Source organism: Ambystoma mexicanum, chromosome 6q, assembly GCF_040938575.1.
Source record: "Ambystoma mexicanum isolate Mex_15411 chromosome 6q, UKY_AmexF1_1, whole genome shotgun sequence".
NCBI lineage: Eukaryota > Metazoa > Chordata > Amphibia > Caudata > Ambystomatidae > Ambystoma > Ambystoma mexicanum.
The window spans coordinates 647,382,068-647,399,274 of record NC_090937.1 but is presented as its reverse complement, the minus strand read 5'-3'; the positions used below and the strand labels follow the sequence as shown (position 1 = coordinate 647,399,274).

Genomic DNA, 17,207 nt, shown 5'->3' with positions numbered 1-17,207 from the left:
CAGGGCACAGACTTTGTCTGGTCAATAATAAGGATGCAAATATATTCACCAATACATCAAGAAGAGCTATTGGACTGTAGTTTTTAGGGTCAGATCTCATACCCTTCTTAAAGATGGGAATCGCAATAGCTGTCTTGCAAGAGTCTGGAATTTTCTTTTTGGACATAACTTTTTCAAAAAGTACCAGGCAAAAGTCTGCCCACTCTTCAGTGGCTCCATTCAGCATAGAGTTGGCGAGGTCTTGCGGGACAGGGGCACAGGAATTACTGGTTTTATTAATTATGCAATAATATCCTGGCGGTTGTATTCTACTTCACATCGGCCTGTTGAGGAAGAGGTTTCGTGATGAGCATCAGCAGTTGCCTTGCCAAAAAGAGAAACAAAAAATGTATCCAGACATCTTCTGGCACTGCGTTGTTTTGCAGAGCTTTTTGGTTTCCACCTTCTTCATTCAAGACCGGCCAAAGAAATCGTGAGTCATTTGATGCCAAGATTTTCAACATGTATTCTGCATCTTTTTGCAAGATAATCCATGTGGGAATTCCTTGATGAAGACTTAGGTTTCTTATATCTCGACTCAGCTCACGTTTCTTTTCTACAATTTCTATGTCATATGTGTTTGGGAGTAAATTGCGTTTTCTGTCCAGGCACACTTGTCGTGGTGAAATCGCTAAATAGGGGAGGATATTTCAGGCCAATCTCCAATTCTTGTAGAGTTTTTTTTGGAGTCTCATTAACTGACTAGACCTCTTGCGTCCTCATTCGCTGCCTGTTTCTCCCTGGGCCAACTTCAATATCTTGCCTCCACACCGCCTTCTCTCCAAGGTTCAAGGCACACAAGGATCATTTCACCATATCATGGTCACTGTGGACGGTTTGCATTATCCTTTGTGATATGACCAAAGGATTCACATTGTTGGATACAAAAGAGTAATCTATGATTGATTCCCTCTTCTCCAGGAAGGAGTCGCTGGAATGTCACCAGTGGATTGTCCATTCAGAAGATGCAAGTTTCGCTCTTTAGTTTCTCTCATCCAGTTATTGACTCAAGTGTTTATTAATTGTCTTTGTTCTTCCCCCTGCCAACGAATTACCAGTGGAATGTCCTAAGCAATTCATGTTCAAATCGCCACATAATATTAACATAGGGTCATGGTGTTGTATTCTGCAACTATTGATAGTCGCCATGACTTCTTCAATAAAGCGTTTGTCCTGCCACACCACAGGGTTCCAATACAGGTTTAAGAAAAGCATACAGGTGGGTGCACTGCCTATCATTTTTCCAAGTTCGAACACCACCTTTTGCATATAGTGGTTTGGGTTCTCTTTGTAGACAACCTTTAAGCCAAGCCCAGATTTGATCAATGTTATGAGGCAAGAAGATGGACTTCCTTGCCAACTTTTTTTAGCTGGATTTAAAAAGTAATGTATATCCTTCCACTAGCAGTGGGAATGAAATCAAAAGATGCTTGAATCCTCTAGTATTCCAACTGCCAATTGTGATTGTTTTTTCTGTCAGGGTTTTTGAACATTATTGCAATTTGTTTGTGTTTAGGGACTTAGATAGCCATCCCCAATTCACCTCGACAGTTGCTTTTATATTGCTAGGTACTTTGAATTTTATTTGCCTTTTGCTCTCAGGGAGAATATTGATAGTGATCTTCAGAGTAATCAATAGGTTTTGTCTCGTCTTCACGCTCTCTGAGATCTTGAGATGTAGTTTCACGTGATGTTATCTTTGCATCAGCAGTGGCAAGCTTCCCAATATCCTTTGGAGCTGCACTCTTGGTATCCATAGTTTGTTGCGTCAGAGGAACAATAGCTCTCTGAAACGCTGCTTCTTCAGGCCTTAGTTCTCTTATGTCAAATCCCAGAGGCCAGAGCAACTCTCTAAGAGCAGAGATCGTATGATTTTAGAGTCTATATGTAGACAAACGCAGTCAAATTGTTTTGGAATATGGAACTCAATTGCTGCTATGTCACATGATTCACTGCGGAACCTGGATATGTTCTTGAACGAGCGAAAGGCATTTGAATGATTAAGCATCAAACTGTTGTTCAATGGAAGTAATTGTTCTAAATAAACGTGAGGTTTCCCAGTGTCATGTTTCTTTGGAGATTCTCTTTTGTCTTGATCGTTTCGATCCAAGTTCCAAAATTTAAACACTGGACTATGCTCCGATTTTTCGATTATTGCCAGGCACTTGGACACTTGCTTTTGTGCCGTTGTTTTTAAAGCTACTGAAAGGTTTACATTGTTGCTGTTTGGAGATCTGTTTGATCGATGATTATTCGACAGCTGTTTTCGAAAAACGAGAATCGTTTTTTGTCTACTTGCAGTCCGGCAACGGTTTTCATACATCTTTCCTCCAGAGTCAAGAATTGCAGATTTCCAAGGTGCTCAGTAGGCAGAAGGAGATTAGGAGCAACTGGCACTAATGAAGCCTTGTGATGTGTGTCTAAGTTTGAATGTTCACGGCTGCTAATGGTGCCATTACTCAAGTCAGTTCACTGTTTTCAGATCCCTCTTCATAGACTGAGATTTCTTGGATCTCTACATCACTACTACAAAAATTTGAATTTCTAGTCTGATCCTGATGATGGTCATGTGAGATGTTGGCAAGCAACCATGGGGTTGTTGTGGTTTTATTGCCAAGGATTCTTTTTCTCTCCCGGCTTGCATTCTCTGTCGAGGGAGGTTCTACTTCTGGTAGAACAGACTTCAAGTTTCGAATAAAGCCACGCGATCCACACACTTTGGGCATTTGCTATGCCGGTATAATTTTAGATTTCTTTGTTTCTCTACCATTATTATTTTGGGCCAGTTCCTTCTTTTTCTTCCGTTCGTAGAAGATTTCGTAAATATTCTCATTTCTGTCCTCTTCCACTAATGCCATGCCTTTGCTTGGTTCAGGGGCAGTAGACGGCAGGCAAGGAGACAAAGAGCTAGTGGATATAACTTGCGTGCCACTCACAAGATCTTCAGATGCGCTTTCAAGACAAGGTAATGGGGAATTTGTTGATGAAGGATGCAGCTTGATAGAGTGGTCTTCAGAAGCCACATTATTCGCCTGCATCACCGACGCTGTGGTAGAGGGGTTTGCATGAACTGCCTCTGTTAATTGAGCATGAGTTACAGCTGTTGCATCTGGGACTTTTAATGCCTTTGATATACCTTCAATCTTGCCATTGAAGATATTTGGATGTGTTACGGTCACTGGCATGACTGAGCTGGCGTTTGATCTGATTGTGACCTCTGGATCGAGGTGGGCTCTTTGTCGATTCTTTGCCCCATTTCAAAATCTCTTTTGCGACATCTAGTTCAATCTTATTAGCACCAATCTCTAACATATGATCACATAGTAGCTTTTGCAACAGACTTTCAGAATCAGATTCACAGTCTATTCTTTGTTGAAATGAAGTTATGAATGCTTTCATGTGAAACAGATTGGTGTGAGCCATGGCTAGTAGTGTCGTCTGGTCCTTGAAACTCTTGTTGATAGATTTGTGTAATTTGAGGAAGGGCGCTAATGCAATTGTCAAGGTTGACATTAGAATACATTGAGTTTGGAAAGGGTCAACTTTTCTCCAGTGATTTTGGCAGGGACTTCTTTGTCGACTTCTTTTTTGGGTCATAGTTTTAGACCGAAAGTTTTTCTCTGAGCTCGTAGAGTTTAAGGAGGAGTATCTGTTGTAGGTTCAATTACCTCCTCTGGAAGGTGTAGTGACATTGAGGCAAAAAGGGCTTATCGCTGTCATTCCGGGCCACAGATCGAGAAGCAGCGACTTCATTCAACTTGTGATTTTGGTAGTACGCCCACGCTCGGAAGGGGCGAATTAACACCCAGCTGCCTATCAGTTTGGTGAATGTCGCAGATCAGAAATTAAAAAGTACATTTGCAGCAGATCTCGTGTCACACACTGAAGTTAAAGCAGCACTAGCTTCCGTGTCTTGTTAGAATTCAGGGCTGAGATTCTTGGAATTGACCGAACTGGCAGGGATTGCAGGTTGATCAATCCCCCACTCGGTCCACACTTCGCTCGATCTAGACTTGTTTCGCTTTCCTTTCTATTTTGCAATTGGCTCAGGGCTGCACTTTTTCCAGAGACGCCGTCTCTAATCAGCATTAAATTCCTCAGGTTTCTTATGTAAGATTTCATGTGAGCCCATGTCGAGTGGTGGCTCGGAGTTGCCCCTCTCGTCTATTGCGTTTGGTGTTGGGTCTTTCTCGATGATGTGCTCCAGCGGGCAGGTCACTACTGATGTGTACCTCGCTCTCGACAAAAAACTCATGCTCTTTCGGGCAGGTAGGTAATTCGCTCGGTTCTAAGCTGTGATCATGAAAGCATGCTCGTATTAATGAGAGGGTGACGATGCATTTTGGCTGAAATGGAGAGTTGGGAGAGGGGCCTTGATTGTCTGTATGTAGTGAGTGATTTTCTGATTTGGGCAGCGACAGTGCCCTTTGATTCTCAGAAATCGACATCACTCTTATTTGATTCACCATACTTGGTAAGCGTCTGAGCTTGACTATGGGTTTGCTGGGTTGTAAACACGCCGTTCAGATCCATCTGCAAATCCTCTTATCTCAAGGTGACACCGGACATGCGGGCACCACGGACAGCCACTCTCCGCCACTCCGCGGGTCAATGGGGGTTATGGGGCAAAACTCCTCCTTCTGGGCCAACAAACTGAGAGAACAGACTGCACAGCACTGACAGCCACTCTGCCAGAGTATTTATCTTAAACTGTACTAGCAGTTACCACTAGCCAGTCCAGCTCTTTCCTGAAGTAAGAGATATGATCTCCTCTGGGGACATTTCGGACTGCTTCATTCTGTACCACCTGAAGCTTATGAATGCAGCCTTTATTGGCACTGCGCAGGATTGCATTACTGTAGTCTACTCCAGGCATGTTTATGGCTCTGAAAGGCTTAATTTGTCTCAAGAGTCTCATGTGATATTGTGAGTTTTTGACAATACTTTCAGCATGTGCATCTGCACCAAGAGAAGACTCAAAAAAGACGCCAAGTGTCTTCACTTTGTCCAAGACTGGAATTAAAAAAAAAAACTACTGAATTAAAATGTTCTGATTAAATCAAAATGTTAAGAGTATGCTCAAATAACGTGTGCACTGTTAAAACCTGGAAAATAGGATTTAATTTAATACTCCAAAACAGATCCATACAACATAATTTAAATAATTTGAGATCTGTTTTTCTGGTAGGAAACCCTTTTGTGTTTTCCTTTGATGTCCCCATTTCCTACCATAGTACTGGCTTTCTCTCTCCTGTGAGATGACTGTAAATGTTAGGTAGCAGTACTGTTTTACACACCTAGGCCATCCGAAACCAAGCAAGAGTGTCCCCATCTTTCTCTGTGTGACACACACACGTTGCTGTCTAGGTAGTGCCGACCTACATAGCAGAAAAACAGGTGTAGTCAAACACTGTCGGAGTTCAGAGCTGCTTAATGCACACAACAAGCTTGCAATAACCCAGATAATATACACAAAGGCCAGTGTATCTAGACCATGATCATCATATGCTGGCCTTTTAATGACCAGCACTCACTCCATAGGTTAATGCACACACCTAGCATCTCCATGAATACATCTGGTGTCCTTGGCGAGCGACCCAAGAACATGGCCGAGTCCCACAGAAAATTCAGCCCAGCTGTCATATCCTCTTCCAAACCACACTCGATTGGATGGTTAGAATGCCAATAAACTAGTAATCTCTGCTAGTACTGTAGCCGTCACCTAAATTCTAGTCACAAGCTATGTAATGCACTTTTATTTTCACATTTGCTCAGACTATGGTCTGCCGAAGGGCCTTTCACCGCACAGTGCTTTGAGGTCATAGTAATGGCGGTTGGTGCTACAGAAAGATCAAGTACCATACCATAGGTTTAACTTGTGTACCATTGTACTTGGTCACAAGTTCCATGCCTCATCTCGTTTGTATTTACTATACAGGTATTTCCTGTGCAGTAAATGCGTTGCCTGGACCCATCCCAACATGCCTCTTTAAAGGGGCAGTGTCCTCCCTTTACCCCCCACCACTGCCCCTGCCACCCACGAAGTGGGAGTTTTCCCTTTCTAACGCGGATTCCAACCCCTGTAACAAACCGTAGCTTTGTCTCCTGCTGCCGGTGCACTTCTGCAGCATTCGAACAGCTTGCCGCCCTGTCCACTGTGGGCCACTACCCACCTCCCTCGCATCAAAAACCAGGATTCCATTCCCCCTTTGCAGTTCTTTCTCGCACTACAAGCACAGCAGACTAAAAACCCACAGGGCGCCTGATCACCACATCAGAAAGCCAAGACAACTTGTTCCACAATCAGACTAAAAAAAATCAACAAATTCGAAGATGGCCGCCAGCACCAGGTAGACGTGCTAACGGTGCTCTCCTGGACCCAGTGACTTAGAGGTGCCGACCACCCCGTCTGACTGCTGGGGAGGGGGGGACACAACGACCCCCCCCAACAAGGAAGAGACAGCCGCAGGGGAGACAGACGGCAAAAGGCACCCTCCTGCACCCCACGGCGAGAGCTAAGACCAGGTGGCCTCGCGTAATTACCCGCCGGGAGAGGCTGCAGCGGGACGCAGGAGCAGAATCCCCGCAGACGGCTCGGAAGCGCGACAGAGAAGAGGCCCCTCCCGCACGCAGATAGAGCGGGACCTGAAGCTGCGATTCCCCCGTGTGCGCTCCGTTAAGGTGGTAAAGGGTGAGGGGGCGTTGCGTGTGGGAGACTCCGGGGCTCTGGACCGGAGACTTTGGGCGGACGGGCCAGCTGGAGTTGGCCTGCACCGGAGCCCGATCAACGGGACGGTCTGGAGCAGGGAGGTGGGGAGAAGCCGTGGCCGCGGGTGGAGGCAGTGCTGTTGCTGCATGGCGCAGTCACCTCCCGGCCCCGAAGTTCAGGAGAAGATGCTCCGCCCTGAGGCACTGAGGAAGGGGCAAGCAACGCCAGTGGGGAAGAGGACCCCCACGAACTCACCAGGGACATTGGGGACATCTAGATTGTGGGGGAGAGTCCCAAGGCACCCCCAAAAAGAGTCAGCAAAGCAGACATTCAAACTGCCTGCAACCCCGCCAGGGGATTATATATAAATCCGGGAGGACAGAGAGTGGCCCCCACACCCCTGGGGAGAACTAAACCGGAGGCAAATCTAACCGCAACGACCGCCGATCCACAACTTGTCCCTGGTGGGTCACGACCGCCATCAAAGCAGCCAGGAGGGACACGGGTGGACTATAGGGCCCCGGTGAGAAGAGAGGAGCATCCACCCTGGAGACTCCCACCCGGGGAAAAGGACCAGCCAGCAGGAGGGGCAACAATGTCAGTGAAACAGAAGGGGAGGGGCGGGAAAGGTCCGCAAAACCTTGCAGATGCCCCAGGAACACTACCCAGCATCTGGCCCTCACAGGACAGCAGGGAAATAACCAGAGTCACGACCGAGAGCCCCAGCGGAGGAGCTGCAGCAGGAGAGGGAGACGCGCACGCCCCAATGTCAAGGCAGGACTTTCGAAGAGAAATGCTGGCCTTACAGAACAGCTTGTCCAAAACATTCCAAGAACAATTTCAGCTGATGAGATCAGACATTAACTTGGCCTTGGGTGAGATCAGGCTTGATATGAGTCAACTAGGAGAGAGGACGGACCTCCTGGAGAAAGGGATGCAGGAATTGGACAAAGAAACAACGGCGAACAGCGAAGCTATCAAAAGACTCGACACAGCAACACGGAACCTCAAAACCCGGGTAGAGGACATGGAAAACCGGTCGCGCAGGATCAATATCAGGGTGAAAATGCTGCCTGAATCGGTCTCTGACAAGGAACTAAAGGTGGTGGCCAAGTCAATCTTCGCAGAGATGCTGGGAGAGTCAACGCCTGAAAGGGTGAAACTGGACCGCATCCACAGGGCGGGGAGAATAGTGAAGGGACCGTCTGCAAGACCAAGGGACGTATTGGCTGCATCTACCAGATACGCTCAGAAAGAGGCTGTGCTCCATGCGGCAAGAAAACAGGAACCGATCATGTACAAAGATCACCGAATAGTGCAATTCCAAGACCTGGCGGCCAGCACGTTGGTGAAAAGAAGATTGATGGGCCCAGTGCTCAAGGCTCTCAACGAGAGAGGAATTCGCTACAAATGGACCTTCCCATTTGGTTTGGCGTTCAACTGGAAAGGAGCTCAGAAACGCATCACAACAGTGCGGGAAGAGCGAGTATTTTGCAAATTGACCTGGATGATGGAGCTGCCGGCGGGGGGAGAGAGGGGCGGACAGGCCGTGGAAAATAGACCCGTGGGAATGGACAACGGTGAGAGAGAAAAGGAGGAGGGGGGTCAAGATTGTCCAAGTTGCCGCCACAAGATGAGAGCAAGGCGCCGGCAGGAGAAATGGACCTGGCGGAACGAGAGGAGCCATGAATGAGACCGGTACTTTAGGGGTGGTGGGCCTCTAAAGGTGGTAATTGAGCATAGGGGGGAGGGCAACCATCTGAGAATCAATAAGTGTGAGGGAACCCGAGGCAGGTGAGGAACTGGGGAGGGCAAGCCCCTCTAGTGAGGGTGAGGGTGCCGGTAAGGGGGTTAAGGGAGAGGGGGGTGGGGGAAGGAGGTGGGGTCGGGGGAGGGTAGGGGGGGCGAGGCGGATGACACAGGGAGTATGGTATGCAGCAGGCAGAGGTACAGGGATTCCTAGGGGACAATATGGGAGACCAAGGGGGCGGGATCGAGCAAAGGGAGCCTGGAGGTACCCACGTGGGAGAAGGTTAGAGGGCTATACCAAGCAGGGAGTAAAAACACAGGTTGATGCCCGTTCAAGTGGGTAACTCATAACGTTAGGGGGCTTAACACCCCCCTCAAAAGGAAGAAACTCGAACATTTTATGAGGAAAGAGGGCCAAGACTTTCTAGGGCTTCAGGAAACACATCTTAGGCTAAAAGACCAGGGGCTCCTGAAGCTGCGTGGGTTCAACCAGATACTGCATGCTTCTGGAAAGAGCAGATCTTGGGGAGTAGCCTTAGCCATCAGAAACACGGTGGACTTTAGAGTCGCTCAAGCTATAAGGGATAAGGAGGTAATCGATATACCCTGGCGGTAGTATATGCACCTAATACAGGTCAAGAGCAATTTCTGAGGCGGGTCCTGGGAGTATAGGAAGAGAAGGCATGGGGGCAAATAGTGTAGGGGGATCTCAACATAGCCTGGGACAGGGCGCAAGACAGATCTGGAGTCTCGGGAAGGGAGGGGGCGCGGTGATGTCCGCAGAGCTCAAGGATAGGATTGGGAGGGTAGGGCTAAGGGAAGTCTGACTAGAACTGCAAAAAGGCAAAGAGTGCTACACCTTTCTATCGGGGGTTCATGGATCGCAGTCCAGAATAGATTATATTTGGGTGTCAACAGGTCTGATGGGTCAGATTGGGGAGGTGAAGACGGGCCCATTGGCATAGCGGATCATAGGATGGTATCTATGCTTATGGACTTGGGGCGCAAGGAGAGAGGGGTGTGGGGATGGAAATACCCAAAGTTCCTACTTAGAGACCTAGTAATCCAAGAAACTGTAGGGAAAATTAGAGACTTCTTCGCAGAAAATGGGAAGGGGGACACGAGTGAAGGGATAAAATGGGATGCCTTCAAGGCCACACTTAGGGAGGGAACTGATAGCAGCAAGGGCACAGAGGGAAAAACAGCTGAAGATATTGGAAGACCAGCTTGAGGCAGAGGTGGAGGTGGAAACAGCAAGGCAAAAGACGGGAGTAACCACGTCCAGGGCCTCCATGAGGGAGTACAGGAGAGCACCAGGGCAGTTGGGGATCCTCTGGACGAAAAAAGCTGAAGGGGCGCTCCTTAGAGTTCGCCAAAAATATTACGCAAAGGCCAACAAGGCGGATGCACTCCTAGCGTGCCTCCTGAGAGGGGCAAATTCTAGTAACTCGATTACGGTTCTCAAGAAAGGCACAGGGGAACGGGTCATACTCACGAGAGAGATACAGGAAACACTGGCAGAATATTACGAATCCCTGTATTCGTCTCAGAGCCCGCAAGCCCGCTGGAAGGCAGAATTCTTAGACAGGGTGACATTGGAAAAAGTAGGGCTGGAGTCACTAGAACTCCTTGGCAGGGAAATCACGCAAAAAGAGGTACGAGGGGTGATCCGTAACCTACCATCAAATAAGGCTCTGGGCCCGGATGGTTATATAGCAGCCTTTTATAACATGTTTGCAGCAGAACTCGTCCCCCACCTGACTTCCCTATTTAACACTTTCCGGCTAACAGGGAGGATAACCCCATCTTTGGAAGAAGCCAAGCTAACATTGATTCTTAAGCCCAACAAGGACGTCCTACAGACCCATCGCATTGATGAATATTGACGCCAAGATCTATACGAAGATCCTGGCAAATAGGCTGGAGCCCTACCTCCCGGAACTGATCCACCCGGATCGGGGGGGAATTATAAAAGGTCGTCGGACAGCGGATAATATTAGGAAGGTGGCCCACTTAGTGGAAAAAGCCCAGCGGACGGACACTCCCACGGTCCTGTTAGCGTTAGACACAGAGAAAGCGTTCGACCGTGTGGAGTGGTCCTTCCTATTTAGGGTTATGCAGAAGATGGGCCTGGGGGATAGTTTTTGAAAATGGTGCAGGCCAATTATCAAACATCATCCACGAGGATTGCAGTGAATGGGGCCATGTCTAGACCCTTTAGGCTGACTAGGGGGACAAAACAGGGGTGCCCTCTGTCCCCAATGTTATACGCAATTTATCTGGAACCATTCCTACAAGCAATAAGGGAAACGGGAGAGATACAGGGCATTCCTTTTGGGGGGACCACTCAGACCGTGGCAGCATTCGCAGATGATATGTTGCTCACCCTGACAAGGCAATTGGAATGTATTCAAGCTAGTAGAAGCCTGTTAGAGGAGTTTGGGAAAGCCTCCGGCTTAAAAATCAACGTGGGCAAATCGGAACTCTTGAATCTGACCTTGAAAGCAGAGATGCGTGAATTTCTGAGGGCAGCCACCCCATTTGTATGGAGCCCGGGGGGGGGATTAGATATCTGGGGATAAAAATCACAGCAACTCTCGAGGGTTGGTACGCTGCCAACTACCCCCCACTGCTAAAGGGCATTAAGCATGAGTTTCGTAGGTGGAGAACCCTCTGGGTTTCGTGGATGGGTCGGGTGGTGGCAATTAAAATGGTCACACTCCCCTGCATGTTATATCTTTATCAAGCAATCCCCCAGGCGATACCAGTGGGCTTCTTCAGTGAGAGGGATAACCAACGAGTTTTTGTGGGAAGGGAAAAAAGCAAGAATTTGTAGGCAGTTACTGATGGCGCCTAGACGGGAGGGAGGGCTGGCTCTGCCGAACTTTCAACAGTACTTTGAGGCTACGGAGCTGCGGCTAATTAGAGAATGGCTTCGAGAAGGGGAACCTGGGCAAAATAAACAATGGGTGAAAATGGACAGAGCAGTCGTACATCACAATTTGGCAGAGGTCTTGTGGCTCCCGAAACACCTCAGACCCTAGCATCTTTATGAGAGCACTAAATCTAAATTAGTGCTGGATAATTGGGATAAACTGGTAAGATCCAAAGGAATCACAACCTTCCCCTCCCCTTTCACACCCATATTTAACAATGGGCACTTTACTCCTGGGCTAGTACAAGGGGTGTTTAAGCAATGGCAGGAAGGGGGTTGCAAAAGGATGGGGGATATGTTCCGGGATGGGGAAATTCTCTCATGCTTGGACTGTAAGAGGGAATTTGGATTGCGGGAGGGGGAAAGGCTGTGGTATGCGCAGATATGGCACTGGGTCTTGCACCCCGAAAACAAACAGGCAGTGACCAGGAACATGACAGTTTGAAAAGTTTCTCCTGTCCAATGACGGGTCAAAGGGGTTAATATCAAACCTCTATAGAATCCTAGATAGCGCACAACCCAGACAACACTGGCCATATATGTGGAAATGGGAACAGATCTTGGGGAGGGAGATGGGAAGAGAGGAGTGGGAGAGACTATGGAGGAGGATACCCAAATTAGCAAGAGCATCCCAACTACAAGAGGGGTGGTATAAGATACTGTTTGGCTGGCAGGCACTACACGCCAGCCCGCCTCCACAAGATATACCCAGAGACCTTGGGAGCCTGCTGGAGGGGGTGTGGGATGGAAGGCACAGCAGAGCACATCTGGTGGAGATGTCCAAAATTAGAACCTTTCTGGCAAGAGGTACAAAAAGCGCAAGAACAGGCCTATGGGCCGGGAGGCAACAGATCACCGGAGCAAATCATACTAGGAGTTAGGGGAGATATCGAGGAGGGGGAACCCAGAACCCGGGAAAAACAAGAGTGATCCTCACGCTTGCAGCTATGACAGTAATACCACAAAGGTGGAAAAGTACAGAGGTGCCCATGGTACAAGACTGGTTACGGAAAATTTGGGAGATTGTGACTCTTGAATGGGCAACGTACGCCACACAGGATAAGACTCACATCTTTGCGAGCGAATGGGGAGAAACTCTAACCTTCCTCAGAGACGACTTCCGGGTGGGTTGGTGTCCCCAGCGCCTAAGATTATTGGACTTACAGTGAACCTCGGCGTTCGATCCATGAAACCTATGGACCAAGGACTGGGTGGCATCTGATTCTGGGGGTGGGAGGGAGGGAAGGGATGTTGGGGGGAATGAGTTTATATGTTGTAAAACCAATAAAGAGATTCATAAAAAAAAAATCAACAAAAAAAGGACTGGCACTGCACATTGGACTCTCTGGCCCCCACTACGAGAATGCAAATGCTGCATTAGTGCTAGAACCGGTAATATCCAGGAAAAATGAAATCTGAGTGGAAAACCGCAAAAGCAGCTCTTAGCTCAATTATCACAATCAACCACGAAAAGTTTCATAACAATGCCGATGAACAAAAGCCAGATCGGGGCTAAGTACCAACCTCCAACTGCCAGGAAACGCCCAGCCCACTGCTGCCATGCTACAAAGGGTTCCTTCCTCTCAAATTGAAGATTCATTTGACATGTTGCAGATCACCGATTGTTCTGCAGAGAGTGACCAGGGATGGGCTTTAGGCTTGATGAAAGATGGACACTGACAGTTCTGGGACATGCCAACGTGAACATAATAGTTAGAAATATGAGAATTATGTGTTATGAAGAAGGGCCAGTTCATGCTTTCAAATCGTAGGTCTGAGTGATTTGCAGAAGGCATAATTGGCGACTATAGAAAGTGATGGGCAATTCAAAGTCACTTAATCATGGCTGCATCTTCCAAAACCCAATGCTATCACAATGACAGCAACAACTACTATCTGAACTTTGTAAAGAAAGATCAGGGTGGTGGCAGGGAATGACACACGGGACAAAAGATGACATTTGACTGTGAAGTGACCAATTAGGAATGTTAATTTCTTGTCTTCTTAGATGAAGACTCAGATGATCAACAAAGAGTGGGAGCACGGATATGCCTCTTAGTAAGAGGATCAGGAGTGGAACTTGCTTGATCTATCAGAGAGGCAGTAATGCATTCACTGTTTAAGAATAGGGCGGGTATGCGCTACAGAATCAGCAAAGGTGAAAGTGGTACTTGCCCATAGTCAGGGTGCGGAATGAGAAAGAACAAAAGTGTGACAGGTGAGTTGTAATTTACAGAGGACCTGTGCAAGAAAACAAGATGGCTTGCGTGAGCTGGTGAGTTTAAAAAAAAATGACGGTCTCATCAGACACTATTAGGAAGGCATGGGTTTGGTGACATGAGACACAGATGGGTTAAACACAACATAGATGAAATACATTGTGCTGTCAATCTTGAAGGGTGTAACCTACCATTATGCCGTTACCTGGCACCATATTTCAATATTTCAACAGTTAAGATGGTACATGGCCACAGGGTATCCGACTTCCCATGTTCTGCATCAATGAATAGAAGACGTGCATACATCGCAAAACAGGGTCCCTAGTTGTAGTAGAAAACTCTTCTAGCCTAGCTACGGTGCATCCAATGTCACCATATCATGCCACACTTGCAGATAACAATCGAGTTTCAAGCGTTTCTGTCTATGGCTGCAAACGATATCACTAAATTTAGGCTGTATGTCAACATTGTCAAAACAGGGATATAGGACATGAGGAAAGCATATGCCATCCAGGAGTGACACACCTGTACAGTATGATGGAACTCTCTGACCACCTGCAATCCTGTGTAGCTGCTTTGCACCAAACATAAATGCTCTATCCCACATGTATTGCCCTATCCTTACTCATGGGTTGGAATTCATAAAGCACTAAATCAAGCAATTTCTACCCCATGATCTAAATCTGTATGAGACCCAGTGTGAACAGCGTACTGTGCTTTGGTGGGACAGGGGGGTGGCAACCATCACATTATCAAAAGTGCTGGCAAATGCTAAGAGTCTGATTCCTGACATTTTGACCCAACTTAGTGGAACAAACACTGAACCTTCTAAACATGTGATGGGTATGTCCTTGATCTATGGTACCAGGTAGCATGTTCAAATAGAGCGAGGGCATGCTTGTGTGGTTGTACCCACATTAGATAAATTATATTTTTCCATTAAAGTGAAGCATCGTTAAATCATGCGGTTATGGCTTACCATCTGCTCTGCCATGGTGTCTTCCCTTGCCTTGATGTATGTTATGTTGCATACCATATGAATCTCCTATAGCTTACAGTGACTTATATTGTTTCTGGCCTCCTTTGGCACACATCTGTGGCCAATTGTGTACTGCTACGTTGTACCTAATTAGATGGAGACACACCGGTTGACTGCCTGTAGACTACCCACTTGCTGTGCGGGGAATATCTTGTTGAGACTTTAGTATCCTGCCTCAGCATAGATGCAGCTGATTTATTAATGCCAATTTACCAATTGAGGTGCCATTTTACTGTGCATTTGCACGTCTAGTGTGGTTAAAGCAGGTGTCATTAGATAGGTCTTAGTTGGATAACCAGTATCACCATGTGGGTTGGGGCCATTGTTTTTGTCTCTTCCCATTATGGACGCCAGACTAATTTATTATAGGTTCCAGGAGTCTTACGACAAGCATAGGACGTGCTATGAGAAGCCTTTGAAATTCATGCAGTGACCACATACCACCAGTACATTTTAGCTCGTATGTTGTACATATGGTTCTGCGCTACTAGTTTCTTGAATGCTAGATGTGTCACTAACTGCCCTGGAGGAACATACCATAGAATCTCTGGCTGTAGAAACACTTGTTTAGTGTTGAAGGAATACATATTGCACTTTCATGGCGTGCTATTTTTTAAATTTGAGAAGTTCTATGCACTGTTCTACAGCAGTGTTTTAAATGGCAAGATGTTAATGCAAGTTATATCGAATTTTCTCACCTTTTTATAAAGATCAAAAGATGTCATTGGCCCTTGTTCTGCGTTATTTGATATAGTATGCTGTTAATCCTTGAAATCACAGTGACAGCAATAGATCGATCCATTTTGGAGTATGAAGGCCACTGTGGGAATTAGAAATGTTCTGAAATTACGTTCCAGGCTTGTCAGTAAGTAAAAGGGCAGCATTTTTACCAGGTTGAGATAACCAGAATCTTGATTGGTTGGTAAATCATAAAATGATTTCCTGTGCCATATGCCAATTCTATATTTGAGCAAAAACACTAAACCCTCAGCATAAGACGCTGGTTTAGATGAGTACTTTGAGTAATTACATTCTTTTAAGGGATTCTTTTGCATATGTGCTTATGCTTGCCCACATATCTGGTCAGTTATTCATAGGTGTTACTGTATTATGACCATCTTGAACCTCTTCACGCTGAGGGGTTTACAGGTGCAGAAACAAATCTCATCAGTCCTACAGTGCGCACCCCTTGATTTCTTGCGGCAGTATGTCAGTGACATCACACTACGAATGGGCACTGTCTGTGGGAAAATTAAGGCCATTGGTTCATCTCCTTCAAGTATCCTTCTCTTCTGCTATTGTGATCGTTTTCAAGTATGTCTGTTGATGCTGATGTATTTCAATGCTGAGGGTAGCTGTTATCATGTTCTGTAAACTGGCATTACTTGAGGTTTTCACATGCATTGGCTATTTGGACTTAATCTCCCTTTTTACTTAATCTGCCTTTCAATATATTTCAAAAACCTTAACATTTGTTGTAATCGTTGAGGTCATCTGTGAATCGTGTTGCGCATTTAGATTCACTCTTTGGGTCACTGTTCATATCATAGACGTTGATGTAAAACAATACACTGAATTTCTTGCTCCGCGCTTTCCAGCATGCAGGGGACTATCCATTTGCCGGATGGGTAGTTTGACTTTTCTTGATGGGCATTACCAACAATTTGCTTTGTTGGTTGGAGTTTTGAGGTGGCTTCCTTTCACAGGCTTACTAGCTCAGAAAGGGTTCTCAGAACACCTTTGCCTAAAAAGAACAGGCTGGTTGGTTTGTTTTGCTTAATTGTTTTTTTCTTTGAATGATCGGATGGTAAGGGTCTCTGAAATCAACAGGCGAGCCTGAATATCGAAGCGAATAATAATACTTTTAATTGCTAGCAGAATAGTTTTCAACTTTCCCTCTCCCGAACTCCTTTCATTGGGAACACTTTATTTACATATTCAATAGGAATTATGAAATGTTCAACTGAAAACAACGGCTATGGTCTGTAAAACCTGGTTCAACCTCAGTGCAAATTCAAATGATACTGCACACCACATTTCCCATGTTTGTAATTCTGTTTACAACAATGTTAAAATATAACCAATCTTGCGTCTTATGTGACAGTCTTGGGAATATACTTACCAATGTCTTCACCCTGGTCGGACAGTCCACCAGGAAATTTCCATGCATTTGTTGTCTGCAGAACAAGAAATGGCACACAGAATAAAGATATATCTGTAATTGCATGCGTTATATACAGTCTCAAAGAATATGCTGAGAAAAATAGCCAGAAAATCCACTAAATGCTCCTTCATTTCACTGAATGCATGAAACTTGTAAAGAAGAGTTGACAGTGTAAACTGCGCATTTTTTTGTTACCATGCACAATTTCTGGTACTGAATATTCTCTTGAATCCCCTAGGCCTCGAATTTAAAGACCGGCCACAGAGGCTTCCTATTATGCAGAATAAATTATTATTTTCTGTTTAGCAGCAAGAATGAAATATTTCATTAAAAAAAACATTTCTTTATCTAAA

The 17,207-nt window shown here is 46.2% G+C and overlaps 1 protein-coding gene across 2 annotated transcripts in view; it reads right to left on the bottom strand.

The window, feature by feature from the left end:
- Nucleotides 1–17,207, bottom strand: part of NUDT6 (nudix hydrolase 6) — a 520,593-nt gene that overhangs the window by 19,984 nt on the left and 483,402 nt on the right. For both annotated transcript variants that reach the window (XM_069631127.1, XM_069631128.1), the window contains one exon: nucleotides 16,813–16,867. In XM_069631127.1, coding sequence (XP_069487228.1) covers nucleotides 16,813–16,867 — 55 coding nt within the window. The remainder of the gene's footprint in view (nucleotides 1–16,812; nucleotides 16,868–17,207) is intronic.